Raw genomic sequence first — 20,432 nt, 5'->3', positions numbered from 1 at the left:
TAATGATGGGAATGATTGTTCCCCCTCTGATAAAATGATATTGATAGGAATTATTGTTACTCTATCCCTGTAGCTGACAGAGGAATAATGATGGGGATGATTGCCAACCTGTCTAATAAAAGGATATTGATAGGAATTATTGTTACTCTGACTCTGGAGCTGATAGAGGGATAATGATGGGAATGATTGTTCCCCCTCTGATAAAAGGATATTGATAGGAATCATTGTTACTCTATCCCTGGAGCTGGTCGATGGATAATGATGGGAATGATTGTTCCCATGTTTGATAAAAGTGTAGGAATGATTGTTACTGTATCCCCGAAGATGATAGAAAGATAATGATAGGAGTGATTGTGAGTTTATCTGATAGAAGAATAATGATAGACTTTCAGATACTCTCATAGAAGGATGCTGATAAGATTTATTGTTACTGAAGCTGATAGAAGAATAATGGACTATTCTATGAGAGAGGATCATATATGACACACTATTTAGCTCTCAAATTTCTTTCTAGTGGAGCAGCAATACACCAATATATACACGTGTGTTCTTTCTGCTTATTACCTGTATAGGATTCGGATTGTGTGTAGTAGGGTTATATGACCGTGTTCCCTTCATTAATGTAGTGTACACATTATAGACTAAGACTTGCCATACAATTTCCCTGTACAATTTTCCTTTACATTTACCAAAATCACATAATATCGAGTCAAACCCAAACATTTTCAACGTGTATGCAATCAGGCAGGCTCTTCCACTACATAGATAAAGGTAAATCTAAAGGAAATTAACAAGAAAATTGTATGTATGGCCAACTTTAGTACAATGTTTGTGCTGCAATCAGCAGACACATCTGAGAACAGTAGGATCTGACACCAGGGACAGATAATGGAACTCCCACCATCCTCCCAGCTACCTCCTCTGGTCATTTATACTTAAAGGGTCAGTAAACATACATCACAAAATGTTATGTAAAAAAAGGTTTAATAACAATCAGAGATAAATATGTAAAAGTTTCAAAAGCTTATGAGAAATGAAATATCTGAGATAAAAGTGGTATTGTTGGGTTTATTTCCCTCCACACACACCTGACCTCCTGTCTGGTAATCCTATAGAAGCATGCTGCAAATTGCCACTCCTAGCCAAAAATGGCTGATATCACAATAAGTTAGTACAATGTAAAACATAACCTGTATGGGCACATTTGCATGTCTATTTCTGGATGGTATCAGTAGCTCTTTGAAATACCCCAGCTTGTATTTGTGGTTTACAATGACAAAGCTTGCCTATAGCCCTTAATAAAGCAGGGGGCAGTCAGAAGCAGGTACCCACATCTTCACAGTTGTCAATGCCCCATACTCCCCCCCCCCCCCCCCAGTATATTGAATGATTGTCTATATACATTAGGCACATGTGTGCAACCCTCACCCCTTCCCATCATGCCCTTAGAGGTTACTGGCTCCATCAGGAGTAGCAGGGCACTCTACTAAGTGATTGGGGATGTTGCTGGCTGTACTTTGGTTTCATGTAAGGTGGTTGGGTTACCTGTAAAAAGCATGGGTGATCAGCTCCTAAATGCTGAAACCTGAGCTTAATGGTAAGGCACAGCAAAGGCAGCGAACCTCTAAATCAGAAGCATGCTGCTCTGTAACAGAACCCCCCCCCCCCCCCCCCCTTGTCCTAATGGACATTAAAGTGGTACAAATGGTTAAGGCACGATAGTCTCCATGACACCATGGTCAGTGCAAGGGACTTGACAGGTTCACTTTAATACAAAAATATATAATACAACTGTGCAGACAGCACAAATCAGTATTCCCACATGATATCAGCGCTTTGCTTCCACACCCCAGACCTTTGGTGTGAGGGAGGGAGAGATTTGGGAAATGATTGGGAAGGGAAGCTAATTCTGGGAATATTATTCACCCACATGTCCATGTGTGTGCCATGAGTGGGTGTCATGAGTGGGTGCTGACCTGAAGCAATTGACAGCTCCCATCCCACCTTCAGGTCACCCCTCTCCTGGGCTCTACAACTGGCTAATAAGACACACATACATTATATATATATAAAATGAGAAGTGCTACGTCCATGAATCAAAAGTGCTACAATGTGAAGTGTCCGCAGTGACTCTTTGGCATGTCAGATGCTGTCATAATACTGACTTCTAATGACAATAAATGAGGATAATGGAATGCTTTGTTGTGGCTCAGGGAAGGAATTTAGATTGCGCAGTCAGCAGGATATTGAGTCATATTAACTAGAAATAAACTCTTCTTAGGAGCTCCTATATAGAAGTTGAAGGGAAGGACAAAAGGAGGTGCACAGCATAGCAGCCAATCACCTGCTTTTGTTTGAGATGGAAAGGTGACAGCTGGAATCGAATTGGTTGATAAGGAATATACCTCCGCTATCCTCCCCTGCGGCATCAACTGCAGTGTATTTATATATGCCTTGTTCTGTGGTTGGCAATTGCCCATAGTTCTATGATGTCAATCTGTGCTATCAAAGATAAGACACATCTCTTTCTGAGACTAATCAAATACGTCCCATTCCCTGCAGTACCATCTACCATGTATTTACTGTATATGCCTTGTTCTGTGGTTGACAATTGCCCATAGTTGTATGATTCCAAATGGTGCTATCAAGGGTAGGGCACATCTTTCTCTAAAACCAAACACAACCTCCCCTCCCCTGCAGCACCAAACTCCCATGTATTTACTGTATATGCCTTGTTCTGTGGTTGGCAATAGCTAGTTGTATGATGCCAATATGTGCTTTCAAAGGTAGGGCACATCTTTCTCTAAAGCCAATCAAACACAACCTTCCCTCCCAGGCGGCACCAACTGCCATGTATTTACTGTATATGCCGTGTTCTGTGGTTGGCAATAGCTAGTTGTATGATGCCAATATGTGCTATCAAATGTAGGACACATCTTTCTCTGAGACCAATCAAACACATTCCCTTATCCTTCATTGTCACTATGGGGTTGATTTACTAAAACTGAAGAGTGTAGAATTTGGTGAAGCTCTGCATAGAAACCAATCAGCTTCCATATTTTTTTTATCGTTTTTTGCCAAAGCTCAATGGACAAGCTGAAGTTAGAATCCGATTGACTGCCATGCACGGCTGCACCAGATTCTTCACTCTCCAGTTTTAGTAAATCGACCCTTCTAAAAGGAAGTCAGGGTCATAAACAAGCATCCTCTGAGGATAAGTAATTAAGTTCACCCGGTTCACATCATTTCAGGGCTTTAGTATTGCATAGATTAGGGAAATACTGATTTCTGCATCCGATTGTCCTCACAAAAGAAGAATAAACAAAATAACAATAATAATAATATATGTATAAAAATGTCCACCATTCACGTGACAATAAGCAGCAACTCTCCCCACTACCTTTGGGCCGAGGAAAAGTTGAGTAGATGGTGGAAGGATACATTTTTGTAAGACTCACGTCTCTTGTGGGATAGTGCACCAGAGCCTTTGCACAAGTCCCTTTCAAAGTGCTTCCCCAAAGTGCGCTCATCCTCCTGGTCCCTCAGTGATGCCTAGCTTCAAGCTGCCACTGATTGATCTTTGGCTCTTTTGGTGGAGACCCACCTCTACAACTGGGTTGCAAGGGTGGCCTTTTTGGTGATAACTGTCCATACTGTCCATTGCTGCGCATGTGCTTTGGATTGCGCACCCCTAAAATGGGAGGCTCAGCATCGGTGGGGGATGTTATGGGGAGGAGAACCTCTCTATGATCCTGCTATCAGTGCCCAGATGGGGACTTTGGCTTAACACCTCGGCTGCTTTCTCCTGGGTCAGTCCCAAGTGCTCTGCAGTGAACTTGGCCAAGGGGTACAAACTTTCTATGGTTTTGGGGTCATTGAGGAAGTGTGAGGTCTGGGAGAGGATCTCAGCAGCTTTCTCTTGCTTCAAGCCCAAGTGGTCAGCTGTAAACTTGGCCATGGCATAGACACTATCGGAAAAGTCCAGCTTGGGTTTGCCATCTGGTCCCGTGGTATGCATTTTCATGTGGCTAATGAGGTTTCTTTGCTGGGCAAACTTGCCCCCACACACCTGGCATTCATAGGGCTTTTCCCCAGAATGGATCCTCATGTGCTCGGTCAGCCGGTACTGGCGGGTGAAGCGCATGCCACAAGCATCGCAGGCAAATGGTTTGAGGCCCAGGTGGCTCCTCATGTGACGGGTCATGGTGCCCCTTTGGGTGAACTTCTTCCCGCAGATACTGCATGGGTATGGGCGAGTCAGCCAATGGGTCTTCTCGTGCTGGCGAAGGGTGGCCGGGTCTTTGTAGGACTTTTCACAGGAAGAGCAGCGGTAGGGTCTTATGATGTCACCTAAGCTCTGGTTGGACTTGTCTAGGAAGGGCAAAGGTTGGTCCATGCTGTCTTTATGGTACAGCTCTTCCTCGTTATGAGCTTCCACATGGGCATTCAGTTGTTCACTGCTGGGGAAACCCTTCCCACAAGGGATGCAGACATATAGGTTGTCTCCATAGCTTTCTGGCTCATAGAGATGGTTGCAGTGGTATCTCTCTAGGTTGGCAGAGGGTGAAGGGTCCCCACTGCTGCCAGTCTCTTCACTGGTGCTTTTATCATCATCAGGCTCATTACTCTCAATACTGGGGTATCTGGGTTGCTGAGATAAAGGGGAGCCCTCCCCTTTGTCTTCTCTGTCCAGATCCTTCTCTCTGTCACTCTCATCCACGTAGTTGACCAGTGGTTCAGGCTTCATCCAGTCAAACATCAGATCTCTGCTCTCAGTCCTGCTAAGGTGGTTATTAGGCACGTTGTTTCTATAGGACTCAGAGTGTTGGGTAGGTGGGGTGCTACTGCTGCTTTCCAGCTTCTGATAAGGATGGGGTGGCTCTTTGTAGGAGCTGTGGTTGGTGAGAACACTTGCAGCTACTGGAGGACTCTCTGGGACTGAGGGCTCTCTGTTGTCACCATCTGGATGGTGCTGAGCAGAAGGCCGGCTGGGGCTTTTCTTAGAAAGATCCAGTCCACACAATGGAGAGCAATGCCTTTCTGGAGGGCAGAGTCCATGCTGGTGCAACTGATTCCCCTGAGACACCGAGGCATAGAGCTCCCCACAATGTGTGTTCATGGGGTTCACAGGCTCACCTGATGCTATATCTATAGGTCTAGGCGTGGAGTTAAAGCAAGACTGAATAACAGGTGTGGTGGCCCTTAAGCTCCTTCCAAGACTCCCAAATGTTGGGTAGCCTGCTGTCCTTACGTGGCAGTACTTGCCATTTCTCTTTAGCTTCTTCTTGCACAGAGATACCAGGTCGGAGATCTGAAGGTAGCTGGCAGCTGCCAATACTGCCCCAAACAGCTGCTCGCTGCTGGGCTCAGCATCCCCTAGCCTCCCCGTGTAGATGAAGTCCAGGATGATCCTGAAGATGCTGGGGCTCACCATCTCGTGGTCCAGGTTGATCAGGTTATCGTGAACAACCAGCGACTTCAAGTAGACGCTGCTAGCAGCTAAAATGTTCTTGTGTGCCCGGAACAGGGCATTCTGTACCACAATGATCACATCACACAGGAAGCCTTTAGTCCTCTGGCTGTTCAGCTGTAGGAGAAGCTGTCTGGCATGACTTGGTACCTCCATAGGATCCAGCATCGTGTTCAGTTGTCCACCTGCAGAGACACCAACATCTTATGAAATGAGGGCTTCAGGGACCAAAAGGCCAATACATATTGTACAAATACAAAGGAGATAGAAAATAATTACAAAAGGGGAATTTTTATTTTTAGAATAGAATAAGAAAAAAATTATCTTTAAAGTAAAGCAAGAAGACAGTAAATAATAAAAAATGAATTTCTACAGATAAGGGGTTATTTACTAAAGGTAAATCCACTTTGCACTGAAATTGCACTTTGAAGTGCAGTTTCTCTAAATCTAAGGGGTAGATCTGAAATGAGGGGAAGCTCTGCTGATTTTATCATACAATCATGTGCAAGCTAAAATGCTGTTTTTTATTTTCCTTGAGTGTCCCCCTCAGATCTACAGCGACTTTACTTCCAAGTGCACTTGCAGTGCAAAGTGGATTTTCCTTTAGTAAATAACCTGCACACAGTACTGATATTTGCACATCCATATTCCTGGTCAAAATGTCGTATTTTGCGCATATTTGCACATACCAGCTTAAAATAAATTCTAGATCCCAGAATACAATTTTAATCTCTTCAGATTAACATTGTACTCATGTATGTGGGTGTATATGCATGCGAACGTGCGTAAAATACTAACCATCAATACAGATTTCTGTATTTTTCTCCTGATCTATACACATGTTTAGGCACCTGTGTGTACAGGTACATTGAAAACAATGGTCTGCGTTTACATCAGTAAAAAAAAAGGTTCACATCTATGCGTTTTTTTTGGTGCTTTTTGCAGAAACGCAACTTTAGTCCATTTAGGCTGGATTCATACCTATGCTTAGTATATTTTTAGTGTTTTTTTGCATTTTTCAGATTTGCACTACAGTTCATTCAACATGGTTTCCTATGGAACAGGTTCTGTAGTGCAAATTTGCAAAATGCAAAAGGCACTAGAAATGCATAGGTGTGAATCCAGCCTTATGGTTTTCTATGGGACACTTCATTTTTTTTCAGCCATTTTTGGAAAGGGTCAGTGACTTTTTTTAATGCAAAATGGTGCGTTTTTGGTTCAATAGATGGAGACGCTGCAGAAAAGCACATTTTGTGTTTTTTTTTAAAGTCTGATTAACAACAAATTGCCCAAAAAAGCATAAAAAAAGCAAAACACATAAAAAGCGCATGTGCAAAAATGCAAAAACGGATTGCAAAAAGCACAGCAGAAATGGATCAAAAGCGAACTGCACAGGTGTGAACCAGGCTACGTTTTTAGGCATCAGTGTGCAAGATTAACTGGTTGCTGACCGCCGGCCGTCAAATGACGGCCAGGCGGCGCAGCTATCGTGGCGGGAGGCCGTCATATGACGGCCTCCCGTTTAAACAGGGATGCGCGCGATCGTGCGCGCGCATCCCTGTTTCTTCGGTGGCGGCGTGTCACGGAGACACCGCTCGCCACCGAAGGGGGTGAACAGCCATTCGTTATGGCTGTTTACCACGTGATCGGCCGTGATGAAGTCACGGCCGATCACAGATGGTCACACCCCCTACGTGCACGGCGCATGCGCGCGATCGCGAGCGCGCTGCGCGTGCACGTCGGTGGCGGCGTGTTCCCCGGGAACACTGCTCGTCACCGACACTGGTAAACAGCCATTGGCTGGCTGTTTACCCACGTGATCGGCTGTGATCCTTTCACAGCCGATCACTAAAATGTAAACAAACCGCGGTAACGGGATGTTACCGGGTTCTCCTCCTCACACACCGATCGTGTGTGAGGAGGAGATTGCGGTAACATCTCGTTACCGCATACAGTGTACACCAAACATACTGATTGCCCCCCCCCCCCAATAAAGAGGACCTGTCACCACCCCTCATAGTACCTGTCAATCACAGTCCATCAGAGTACCTGTCACAGTCCATCAGAGTATTTGAGTACCTGTCCCAGCCCATCAGAGTACCCGAGTACCTGTCCCAGCCCATCAGAGTACCCGAGTACCTGTCCCAGCCCATCAGAATACCCGAGTACCTGTCCCAGCCCATCAGAGTACCCGAGTACCTGTCACAGCCCATCAGAGTACCTGTCCCAGCCCATCAGAGTACCCGAGTACCTGTCCCAGCCCATCAGAGTACCCGAGAACCTGTCCCAGCCCATCAGAGTACCCGAGTACCTGTCCCAGCCCATCAGAGTACCCGAGTACCTGTCCCAGCCCATCTGAGTACCCGAGTACCTGTCCCAGCCCATCTGAGTACCCGAGTACCTGTCCCGGCCCATCAGAGTACCCGAGTACCTGTCACAGTTCATCTGAGTACCCGAGTACCTGTCCCGGCCCATCAGAGTACCCGAGTACCTGTCCCGGCCCATCAGAGTACCCGAGTACCTGTCCCGGCCCATCAGAGTACCCGAGTACCTGTCTCGGCACATCAGAGTACCCGAGTACCTGTCTCGGCACATCAGAGTACCCGAGTACCTGTCACGGCCCATCAGGGTACCCGAGTACCTGTCACGGCCCATCAGGGTACCCGAGTACCTGTCACGGCCCATCAGGGTACCCGAGTACCTGTCACGGCCCATCAGGGTACCCGAGTACCTGTCACGGCCCATCAGGGTACCCGAGTACCTGTCACGGCCCATCAGGGTACCCGAGTACCTGTCACAGTCCATTAGAGTACCGAGTACCTGTCACAGTCCATTAGAGTACCGAGTACCTGTCACAGTCCATTAGAGTACCGAGTACCTGTCACAGTCCATTAGAGTACCGAGTACCTGTCACAGCCCATCTGAGTACCCGAGTACCTGTCACAGTTCATCTGAGTACCTGTCACCGCCCTTCAGAGTACCCAAATACCAGTCACCAAACCATCAGAGTACCTGTCACCAGGCCATCAGAGTACCTGAGTACTTGTCACCAGGCCATCAGAGTACCCGAGTACCTGTCACCAGGCCATCAGAGTACCCGAGTACCTGTCACCAGGCCATCAGAGTACCCGAGTACCTGTCACCAGGCCATCAGAGTACCCGAGTACCTGTCACCAGGCCATCAGAGTACCCGAGTACCTGTCACCAGGCCATCAGAGTACTTGAGTACCTGTCACCAGGCCATCAGAGTACCCGAGTACCTGTCACCAGGCAATCAGAGTACCCGAGTACCTGTTCCAGTCCATCTGAGTACCCGAGTACCTGTCACAGTCCACCTGAGTACCCGAGTACCTATCTCCAGCCCATCGGAGTACCCGAGTACCTATTTGCAGCCCATGTCTCATAGAATATACGTTGGGGTGTTTACTTTCCAAAATGGGGTCATTTTGTGGGTAATTTCACTGTCCTGGTGGTCCAGGACCTTCAAAAGTGTGATGGGTAGGAATGAAATAAGATGTGTCATTTATGCTCCTAGAACGCCTGAACGTACTACTTCAATGTTTGGCCCATCTATGTGGCCAGGCTGTGTAAAAGTCCTACACATGTGGTATCGCCATACTCGGGAGGAGTAGCAGAATGTATTTTGGGATGTAATTTTTGCTATATACATTCTATGTGTTAGAAATATCTTATAAATTGACAATTTTGTGTAAAAAAAAAATGCGTTTTAATTTTTTTCCACATATTCCAAAAACTTCTGGAAAAAAATGAACCGTTCAAAAGACTCATTATGCCTCACAGATTATACGTTGGGGTGTCTGCTTTCCAAAATGGGGTAATTTTATGGGAAATTCCATTGTCCTGGTACTCCAGGGCCTTCAAAAGTGTAATAGGTGGTTGAGAAATGAGATGCGTAATTTTTGCTCATAGAACGTCTGAAGGTACTACATCAATGTTAGTGATCTGTATGTGGCCAGGCTGTGTAAAAGTCTCACACACGTGGTATCGCCGTACTCGGGAAGAGTAGCAGAATGTATTTTGGGGTGTAATTTTTGCTATATACATGCTATGTGTTAGAAATATCTTATAAATTGACAATTTTGTGTAAAAAAAAATGCGTTTTAATTTTTTTCCACATATTCCAAAAACTTCTGGAAAAAAATTAACCATTCAAAAGACTCATTATGCCTCACAGATTATACGTTGGGGTGTCTGCTTTCCAAAATGGGGTGATTTTATGGGAAATTCCATTGTCCTGGTACTCCAGGGACTTCAAAAGTGTAATAGGTGGTTGAGAAATGAGATGCGTCATTTTTGCTCGTAGAACGTCTGAAGGTACTACATCGATGTTGGTGCTCTGTATGTGGCCAGGCTGTGTAAAAGTCTCACACATGTGGTATCGCCGTACTCGGGAAGAGTAGCAGAATGTATTTTGGGGGGTAATTTGTTGTATACATATGCTGTGTGTGAGAAATAACCTGATAATATGACAATTTAGTAAAAAAAAATAAAAAAAAATAAAAAATCTTCATTTTGCAAAGAATTGTGGGAAAAAATGACAACTTAAAAAAACTCACCATGCTACTTACTTAATACCTTAGGATGTCTACTTTGTAAAAAGGGGTCATTTGGGGGGTATTTGTACTTTCCTGACTAGTTAGAGTCTCAAGAAATGAGATACACCTGATGTACTGAAGGCCTGATCAGAATTGATGAATTTTCAGTGATTGGCACCATAGTTTGTAGACTCTATAACTTTCACAAAGACCAAATAATATACACTAATGTGGGTTATTTTTACCAAAGATATGTAGCAGTATAAATTTTGGCCAAAATTTATGAAGAAAAATTACTAATTAGCAAAAATTTATGACAGAAACGAAGAAAAAGGCATTTTTTTCACAAAATTTATGTTTTATTTTATTTATAGCACAAAAAATAAAAAACCCACTAGTGATTAAATACCACTAAAAGAAAGCTCTATTTGTGTGGAAAAAAGGACGCAAGTTTCATATGGATACTGTGTTGGATGACTGAGTAATTGTCATTCAAAGTGTGAGAGCGCTGAAAGCTGAAAATTGGTCTGGTCAGGAAGGGGGTGTAACTGCACTGTACTGAGGTGGTTAATGAACTGAAACATATCCTTTTCCAGTTCACGCCACAAAAACGTCCCCCAGATCCATGCCGGAAGCGTTTCTGCATGTGCGTTTTTAATGCCTTTGTGATGCTTTCTAATGCAGTTTTATGCTTTTTTGATGTGTTTCCGGATGTATTCCAGATGTTGTTTTTTTTTCTTTTTTTTTTTCCTGTTTTTTTTCACTGTACTGGAGTCCAGTGCTTTTTGATGCTTTTTAGTGCTTCAAGGACAGTTCTGGGCAGGAAAAAAAGCAGCATGTTGTAAATTTTTCTGAAACTGAAACGCACTGCACTGATGTGAACTATGCCATTGGAACACATATGACCTACTTTCCAAGCTTTTTTGATACAGGAAAAGCTAATGAACTGACAATTACACTTTTTTTCACATAGTTTTTTTGACGATTCACACTTATGCATTTTTAGTGACTTTTCCATTTTGCAAATTTGCACTACAGAACGTGTTCCATAGGAAACCATGTTAAATGAACTGTAGTGCAAATCTGCAAAATGCAAAAAGCACTAAAAATGCATAGGTGTGAATCCAGCCATGAAGTCTCACTTTTTAATTCTACTATGACCTAATAAGGCTCATCATACATGTTACAATCTGACTACACAATTGCTGTACAATCATCTACCAAAACTATGTAATATGAGGAGCGACCTATACTATCCAATATAACAGGCTTTTCCTTTTCATCATTGGTAGATCTAAAGGAGATTGTACAATTGGATTGCTGTGTGTGTGGGTTGTTTTGGTAAGCTCAGATAAATACTTGTAGTTCCACAGCAGTAAATGTGAGCATTATTCCGTGTGAACAGTGTTAGAGATACAATTTCCACACTGCTAGTATTGATAAAAGATTAAAGTGAAGCCTATTGATTTCATTGCACAGCAGCCAGTGTCACCAGCCCAGCTTGGCTCCCAGTCTGCTGTCCCTCTTGTCATTTACATTGGCATGGGCTTAGAGGCTTCTCCTTCTCATTTTCGGTCTGGCCCAGCTGCACTGCTGGTTATCTGGTTTCCATTCTCAGAATAAAAACATCGCTTTCAGATAGGAACTACTAGATGAATACGAGGCACAGAAAACAGAATTTCCAGACTGGTAAGATTTATGAACTGATATGACAGATGATCCACCCCCCTAGACAGGACGATCTACTTCTCTGACTTCCAAACTATAAGGTACAGTACATGGTCATTGTACAAACGGCTACATAACATTTTTTTTTATGTGCCTTAAGAAAGATAAGATTGAGAAAATTCACCAATATTGGATCGGGCTGATTTAAAATTGGCTTATTTTCAGGACAGATTAAAATTGTGGAATGTGTGTGTTAGAATCGTTCAATCATTCCCGATGCTCTCTGTGATAGGGAGCGCATTATAAGCATGCTTCTGTTATAGGGAAAGCCTCCAATCTCTTGGAAGACATTTTCATTAGGTTCAGGATATTGTTCTATTTTAGGTGTATTTACGTATTGAAGGTGGCTTGTATGAATTATCTTACAAGTATTAGTAACTTGTAATATACGTTTGATTAGAATTCGGACACATCAATAAACTGCATGTCCTGAAAATGAAGACTGTGCTAAAATGGACTTTAAGGCATTAACTTATTAATGTACAATAACCACATAAGAGTCTTATAGGAAATAAAAATGTTTAGAATAAGCGAGATTAGTGCTGAGTATTACCTTGTTGGGACCAGGAGTAGGACAGATACTATTAAGGGAATATATTGTATCCTAGTCTATAAATGGAGATCATACTGGATACCACGAAATCAGCAGAAGGATTTTGAATCTATTCTACAACTAGCAGAAGTAGTAAGTAGTATTTCGCTGTTAGCAAGATAATGAGTGGTTACTGTGCAGTACTACAGACATATACTAGTCTACAAGGAGCAGTAGTCATAGTACCTTTCTGGGGGCAGGAGAAGAGATCATCGTGCAGGATTACACAAATTGATGGGTCTATGTATTGAATTGGATAGTTTGCAGTAGTTAATGCATTGGGGGAGGGGGGGGGGGGGGGTACAATGAAATATATATTTGAACTGGGGGGCAACAGTAGTAAGCACATTGGTGGGATATTATATATATATGGGGGGGATACTATGAAATATATATTTGAACTGGGGGCGACAGTAGTAAGCACATTGGTGGGGTGTATATATATATATATATATATATATATATATATATATATATACCGCCAAAATATATATTTCATTGTACCCCATATATATATATATATATATATATATATAAATATATATATATAATATCCCACCAACGTGCTTACTACTGTTGCCCCCCAGCCCATATATATATATATATATATATATATATATATATATATATTCTTAAATTCTAGTCTACTAGTGGATTGGTACCAGGAGTAGTAGTGAGCAGCCCTTTGCTGGGCGCAGGAGGGTATAAATTATGACAATCTACTAGTGGATAAGGAGCATATAGTAGTGATAAGGATCAGTACCTTGCTGGGAGTAAGAGGGATATATAAATATATATATATATATACATATATATATATATATATTGTATGTATATATATCTAGAGTCTGTGGATTAGTATGGAGTTGAGGAGTAGTAGTGAGCAGCCTTTTGCTGGGCGCAGGGGGGTATAAATGATGCCAATCTACTAGTGGATAGGGAGCATATAGTAGTGATAAGGATCAGTACCTTGCTGGGAGTAAGAGGGATATATAAATATATATATATACATATATATATATATATTGTATGTATATGTGTATATATATCTAGAGTCTGTGGATTAGTATGGAGTTGAGGAGTAGTAGTGAGCAGCCCTTTGCTGGGAGTAGAAGGGTATATATAAATGATTCCAGTCTACCAGTGGATAAGGAACATTAGTAGTAGTGATAAGGACCTTGCTGGGAGTAAGAGGGACATATCTATTTGTAGAGTCTAGGAGTGGATTAATATGAGGAGTTGAGGAGTAGTAGTACCTTGCTGGGAGCAGGAGGAGGAGGTACCGTGCAGGATCACAGACACTCTGCTGTCAGGGTGAGGCATAAGGTGCGGGACTTCCCAGCTTTTCCTCCTCATCGCGTCTGCTGGCTGGTGTGCCCCCTTCTCTTCTATACATACAGCTTTTATTCCCTGCAAACATGGGGCTGGGGGTGGCTAAAAGCCCTCGTAGGCATTAAGAAAATGACATCACCACCGCTTCTGCTCTCAGCTGCAAAAACCCCATATCAGGAACCATCACCCCCAAATCACTCCTCCTTCTTATCTTTGACAGGTGCCCCCCCCTCCCTCTCCTCCCCCCTCAACTACCCCCCCCCCCCCCTACAAACCTGTGACTTCCTCCTTACACCACCTGCATTGCTGTGAATGTAATGGCAGGGGTGTCTTGGCTGTCACACAATCCTGGTGTCAGCTTTCATTGTTTGGGTGGGACTGCTTGTCTGCAATACACCTAGTATTACTTGAAGCCCCCCTAGGGGTTTGTTTGGTCATGTGACTGCTTATAAAAACTAGCATAGCATAAAGCAATCTGGAAAAGAGCACAGAGAAGTCCTGCCCATTGACATATCCCTGTCACTTGTCAGTTTCCTTCGCAGGAGCCTGTAAAATCCAGTGGGTATCCTAATGAGGTGTTAAGAGGCTTAAGAACTTTAACGAGTTGGACTAGTTACATTGGACACATTGGGATTAATATTAAATGGCCCTTGTGGAGTCCCATTACCCCCAGGACCCTCACTCAGGGGGGGACCACACTACAAGGACTGCTGTCATAGCTCGATCAGCAATTTGTAAAGTCTAATTTGTCCTCATTCCCCTGAGAGAAGGCTGACTAGAGGGGGGATTTATGGCAGGGAGTATTATCTCTACTACAAAGAGATCTGTTTCCTCCACAAATTATTGATCTGATAAGCAGGAGCAGAGCAGGGGAAGTGAGAGGAAGAAGCAGGTAGATAAGACCAGGGAATTGGAATATGAGGCTCATTTACAGCCCTTTAGGAAATAATTCAAATAAAGCTGACATATCCTGTACTAAAACTATGTTCATATCATGCAATTAATACTGGGAAAATAGCAGCAGCCACATCCCATTCTGAAGATCATTTAACAAGCTATAAATTCTTACAATCTAGTCACTTTTCTATACACTGCTACTGTCACTGCTGCTACTGTATTTCAGGGAAATAACAGGTGGATTTTTATTAAATAAGAAATAAAATGATCTATATTATCTAAAAACTCAATTTATGTAACATACAAATAGAAATAGTTATGAGTTTAAATTGTCCACGTGTTTCCTTTTATGTCATATAAGAACCTCTAATAAATATTATTTTTAGCTGTTGTTCTTCCACTTTTTTTTTTTTAATTTAAAATTATTATTATTTTTTTTATGCTGAGGACTCGAAACAAAATATTATTACTAAAGTTGGTTTCTTTTGATGTTTTGTGTTTCTTCCACTTTTATTTTTATTTTATTTTACATTTTTAAATTTTATTTTTTTATGCTGATGATTTGAAACGAAATATTATTACTAAACTTGTTTTCTTTTGATTTTTTGTCTTTCTTCCACTTTTTTTTTTTTTTTTTTTTTGAATTTTTTTTTTTTATGCTGATGACTCGAAACGAAATATTATTACTAAAGTTGGTTTCTTTTGATGTTTTGTGTGGTTTTTTTTTTCGTAATATTAAAATGAGTAACCTGTTTTAAGAAATTAAATATGAATATATCTATATCTTTAGATATAGATAGCTATAGATATATTATATCTATGTGGTATTGTTTGCGAGGATGACAGTACAACCGGAAAAGCATAAACGTCTTTTTTTGTAACAAAAGAAAAACAATCTTTTTGTATAATCTATTTCCATTAAAAAAAAAAGAAATTAAAAAAGCAGAAAAGTTTTTTTTTAATCCATATTTTTTTTATTTTATCAAAAGAGAACATAATTAAGATTGTTGCAAATGTTTTTTTTTTTTTTATTACAATGATATGTACCATTTGCAGAAAAGTTTTTTTTTTTTTAATTTAAATTTGTTGCTGTGAGTTTGAAACAGACAGGAAACTATAATAAAAAGGTAAAAGAGATAATAGATTCGTATAGATAAATAATACGATTTGTAGCTCTTTGAAGAGCCGTGTGATGTGTCCTGATCCGACAATCTTTCTAAATATTTGTATTTTTTTGTATTTTTGTTATCTGTGAATTCTGTAACAAAGTAATTACTAATTCTAAACAGAATTTTTATTTTTGTGTACAGAACTGTTTTCATCAATAAATAAAGTGTGATGTAGAATTTTGATACTATTGGTAGTTTCTGTTTTTTTTTTTATATGGTGATTTTTTTTATTTATTTTTTTATTTTTTTGCTACATTTTCTACCTATTGTTTTGTATGGACAGCTCATTAGAATTGAGCATTTCTGTTATGTTGGTCTCTTCATAGCAGTCATCCCCGACCCATACAGATGTGTACAAGGCTGTGTCGGCAGGGAAAGTGACAGTCACCCTGGACTTGTCATTTAGGAAAGCAGAGAATTTTTTTTTTTTGTAAAACAATATTAACTCCTTGCAGGCAGTGCCATAAAGGCCCCTCCAGCCATAGAGGATTATGGGCTGTAATGTAGCCGGGTTGTATTATTGGAAGCAGCTGCTCTCCTCTGGGCAGGGACTGCACAAGTAGTACAGAAGCATTGAGCAATGTACGGATCTGACTGCTCAGCAATGGATGGGGAAGATCTAAAATGTCCAGCTACCTGTCCTATCCCACCTACAACCTCTGTCCGAAAGTCGCCGACTTTTTTTCTACACGCTTTAAACCATCACCTGAAAACATCGGATCTAACCCTTCTCGAACGACCGAAGTGTCTGGAAGTGAGCAGAAGAATGGCACTCATTAGACATGGAAATACCGAGGTGACTGGCTGCTGATAGCTGGAAAATGAGCTGTCACCTCCATAGCAAAACATCCCCCAGGTGCTGTTCTGGTTGATGACTTTTCTCTATAGCCCTGATTGCTGCTTATTTCTTCAACCGATGGACCAACCCTCATAACAACAAATCTGCCCCCCCCCCCAAAGCCTGATCAGTACACGTAGAGTAGTGAGCTGAGCATGCCATGTGCCCCCCTAGGTACCAGTGTGTGCCCATCATTACCTGGTAGGCCAGTGGTGTTGATGGAGCTGGTGTCAGAGTGAGTGACCATCCCAAGTCTCTGCTAGGGCGTTGTGTCTGCGGATGCCAGCCTCTCCTGCACCATGCCAACTCTCCGGGGCTCCTGTGCCAACCTTTCCTTCTCCCCCCTTTAGTTTTTTTTCCCCTTCTTCTCTTAATGCCAATGCGGGCTCTTCCTCTGCCTGGTACGTGCTGGGCCCTGCTGCATCAGTTTCCTCGAATTTTATTTTAGCAATTTCCTCTGCTATTTTGGTTGTGTTCGAGCAATAATGTTGGGGAGATAAAGGGCTCTCTATGTGAACCGAGGCTGTTAGCGCCCCATGTGATGTGTAGCTATATTAAACTACAAGGTAAAATCCAGGGCAGGAACTTCAAATGACCCCAACTTGAACTTCACACACACTGAAACTTTTTCTTAAAGAGACAGTTGGCCTGATTTCCTGCAGCTCCTCTGAGCAGCCCCCCCTTTCCAGTGCAATGTGAGTCCCAGCAGAGAGGAGAGAGAGAGAGACCCCCCAGGGCAGGCTCAGCCACAAATAGCTCACACAGCAGCTGATGTGCAGGAATCCTCCCTGTGGCTGCATGGAGGGGGCTCTGGGATCTGTGCAACCTCCATGTATCACCTCTGGATCATCATACACCACTGATCCACGTACACAGCACAGTACTATATACTTTATTACTGAAAATCACAGGGTGTAGTGATCAATAATGGTTCAATCACTAGTAATATCCCTAGATACTCTAGATATGTGGATACATTGGTAATGTGAAATATATATATATATATATATATATATATATATATATATATATATATATATATATATATATATTTAGCAATGCGGCTCATTGTTTTATAGATGTGTGGTAATTCATAATACATTGGCAATGTAAAAACTTGCTTTAGATATATGATATATTGTTATCTATATTATCCAATCTTGTGCAGATGAAATAGGTAAGCAGAAATTAGCTTTTCATATTTGATTGGATTATTGATGCAAATCTTACACTATGGTGGGAGATTTATTAAAGTTGGAGAGAGCAAAATCTGGTGCAGCTCTGCACAGAAACCAATCGACTTCCATGTTTTATTGTCAAAGCTTCATTGAATAAGCTGAAGTTAGAAGCTGATTGGCTACCATGCACAGCTGCACCAGATTCCGAGAGCTCCAGTTTTAGTAAATCTGCCCCAATGCATTGGGTGAGCATTCTCAATTGCATTAGTAAAACAGCATCTATCTATCTATCTATCTATCTATCTATCTATCTATCTATCTATCTATCTATCTATCTATCTATCTATCCTTGTTTGTCCATCTGTTTCTATCTATCTATCTATCTATCTATCTATCTATCTATCTATCTATCTATCTATCTATCTATCTATCTATCTATCTATCTTTTTAAAAAGGCTGGCCATACAGTATACAATTTTTTTGTACAACTTTCCTTTAGAATCTAGATTTACCAAAACCATATAATAGGAGTTCAAACCGAAACGCTCTACATTTGTATACAATCAGGCAGGCCCTTGTACTACATAGTTGAAGGTAAAGCTAAAGAAAATTGAATAAGACAATTGTATGGTGTATGGCCAGTTTAACAGATTACATATTAATTAAAACTGCCATATCTATATACGCCAATACTTTGCATACAACCCGAGCTAAGCACAGATCCCTGATCATTATATATAGGGCTGGCTACATGTCCAGGGCAGTGCCAGTATAAGATGAATGAATCGGTAGGGTGGCAGTCCTAATGAATGATCCGTCACTCAGCCTCGCACAACCATTGGATGCAGAGGAGATCCCGGCACACAGGATGTGACATTAACCCTTCCCTGACTACAGTGACAGTCAGCAGCACCGAATGTCACCGATCCAGCCAGGTGACAGCGTTAGAGCTGCGTCCTTCTGAATGGCCATAACTTATCCCAGGGAATGAAGACAGATGACTCGGAGATGGTGACAGCTGTGTGACATTGACCATGGCCGGGCTGCTGCAGGGGTACCCCGGTACTGGGGATCATACAATGTTATCGGATGGAGAAGGTGTCAGTGGCTGTCACCTAGGAGAAGAGGTGCCACCTCCTGGTCCCTCTGCTGCTCCGCTACCCGAGCATCACATGGGACATTATAACTGCAGGTAGGAGATGGTAAGAGAGATGAATGGCGCTTACCTTGGGGATCCTCTCTGAACCCCATTCCCTGATGGAGATGGTCCCAAGATGGGGTTCTCCTGGTCAGCGGTCTCCGGCTCCTCTTCCTCTCCGGCAATGGGTAGCAATACTCGGCTGTCATCCAGGCAGCTCTCCCCGGCCGCCGCTCTCCTCCTTCCTCTGCTCTCACACTGCCACCTTGTGCTCAACTCCGTCTTCTCACACCGAGCACTGCCCTATGTGCTGGGTGTCACCATATGTGATGGGTGTCACCCTATGTGAGAAGTGCGGTGAGCCCCTCCCCCACCTCTTCATCCTTCTATTCAGCTTTACAGCACACTGCTAGGCATTGCCCACATCACCCCAGAGGGCCACTCACCTACTATTACATGGCATCCCGTTATCTATCTATCTATCTATCTATCTATCTATCTATCTATCTATCTATCTATCTATCTATCTATCTATCTATCTATCTATCTATCTATCTATCCATCAGGGAGGTGCAGTGAGGCACTGGCTAGTATCAGCATCAGATACACACAGGTTACATATGCCAATCCTTAGAGTGAGAGCAATAATTCTAGCACTAGACTGTAAATCTAAACATGTAATCTGTAAACAATGTAATGCGTCGCCTATAGAGAAATTTTTAAGTACAGTGCCATTCCACGACTGTTCACAATTAGTATGAGTATGAGCTGTTTTTTTACAGCTTTTTACACACTGATCACTGACCCAGTGTCCCCACACATGTCCCACACAATGTAAAATCACAATGTCCCCAAAATAGTGTCCTCAGAACACTGTCCCCATACACATGTCTCCACACATTGTAAAATCACAATGTCCCCAAAATAGTGGCCCAAGAACACTGTCCCTACACACATGTCCCCACACCGTAAAATCATTATGTCCCCAAAATAGTGTCGGCAGAACACTGTCTCCACACACACGTCTCCATACAATGTAAAATCATTATGTCCCCAAAAAAGTGTCCGCAACGCAGACCACTGTCCCCACAAACATGTCCCCACACAGTAAAAACACCTGTCCCCCACATATGTAACAGTAAAATCACATGTCCCAATGACCATCTGCACACACATGTCCGTGATCATCTGCGCACATCTGTACATGATCATCTGTGTACATATGTCTGTGATCACACAAACCAATTATTATACACTTAACAGGATTTTTTTTTTACCAAAGACATGTAGCAGAATACATTTTGGCTTAAATTTATGACACAATTAGATTTTATTGGACTTCTTTTAAAACAGAAAGTAGAAAATATTGTTTTTTTTTTTTTAAATCTCTGCTCTTTTTTTTGCTTATATCGCAAAAAAATAAAATAACTGATTTGTGAATAAATACCACCAAAAGAAAGCTCTATGTGTGTGAACAAAATAATAAAAATTTCATTTGGGTACATTTTTGCATGACCGCACAATTCTTATTGAA

General features: G+C 42.0%; 1 protein-coding gene across 3 annotated transcripts; it reads right to left on the bottom strand.

Annotated features, from left to right (window-relative positions):
* Window positions 1-967: 967 nt before the first annotated feature.
* Window positions 968-19,181, bottom strand: HIC1 (HIC ZBTB transcriptional repressor 1). Of its 3 annotated transcripts, none has more exons than XM_077480581.1 (2): window positions 18,987-19,181; window positions 968-5,655 (listed from the first exon to the last, which is right to left on the bottom strand). In XM_077480581.1, the coding sequence occupies exons 1-2, from the start codon at window positions 19,105-19,107 to the stop codon at window positions 3,725-3,727; spliced, it is 2,052 nt and encodes a 683-aa protein (XP_077336707.1). In that variant the 5' UTR covers window positions 19,108-19,181; the 3' UTR covers window positions 968-3,724. The 3 variants fall into 3 exon arrangements, with proteins under 3 accessions (XP_077336707.1, XP_077336710.1, XP_077336709.1); XM_077480584.1 differs by lacking the exon at window positions 18,987-19,181 and adding an exon at window positions 16,781-17,111; XM_077480583.1 differs by lacking the exon at window positions 18,987-19,181 and adding an exon at window positions 13,603-13,871.
* Between the last annotated feature and the right edge of the window lie 1,251 nt (window positions 19,182-20,432).

This window comes from Lithobates pipiens, unplaced genomic scaffold (genome assembly GCF_037356315.1).
Source record: "Lithobates pipiens isolate NorthernLeopardFrog02 unplaced genomic scaffold, aLitPip1_a1.2 Scaffold_16, whole genome shotgun sequence".
NCBI lineage: Eukaryota > Metazoa > Chordata > Amphibia > Anura > Ranidae > Lithobates > Lithobates pipiens.
Note: the sequence above shows the minus strand (reverse complement) of the source record. Positions and strands in the feature narration are given on the sequence as shown.

Excerpts from the sequence above, each read along its gene's own strand:
- HIC1 (XM_077480581.1), bottom strand. The coding sequence starts at position 19,107 with ATGACAGCCGAGTATTGCTACCCATTGCCGGAGAGGAAGAGGAGCCGG. Across the intron at positions 5,656-18,986 it reads GTTCAGAGAGGATCCCCAAG|GTGGACAACTGAACACGATG; the intron begins GTAAGCGCCATT and ends GTGTCTCTGCAG.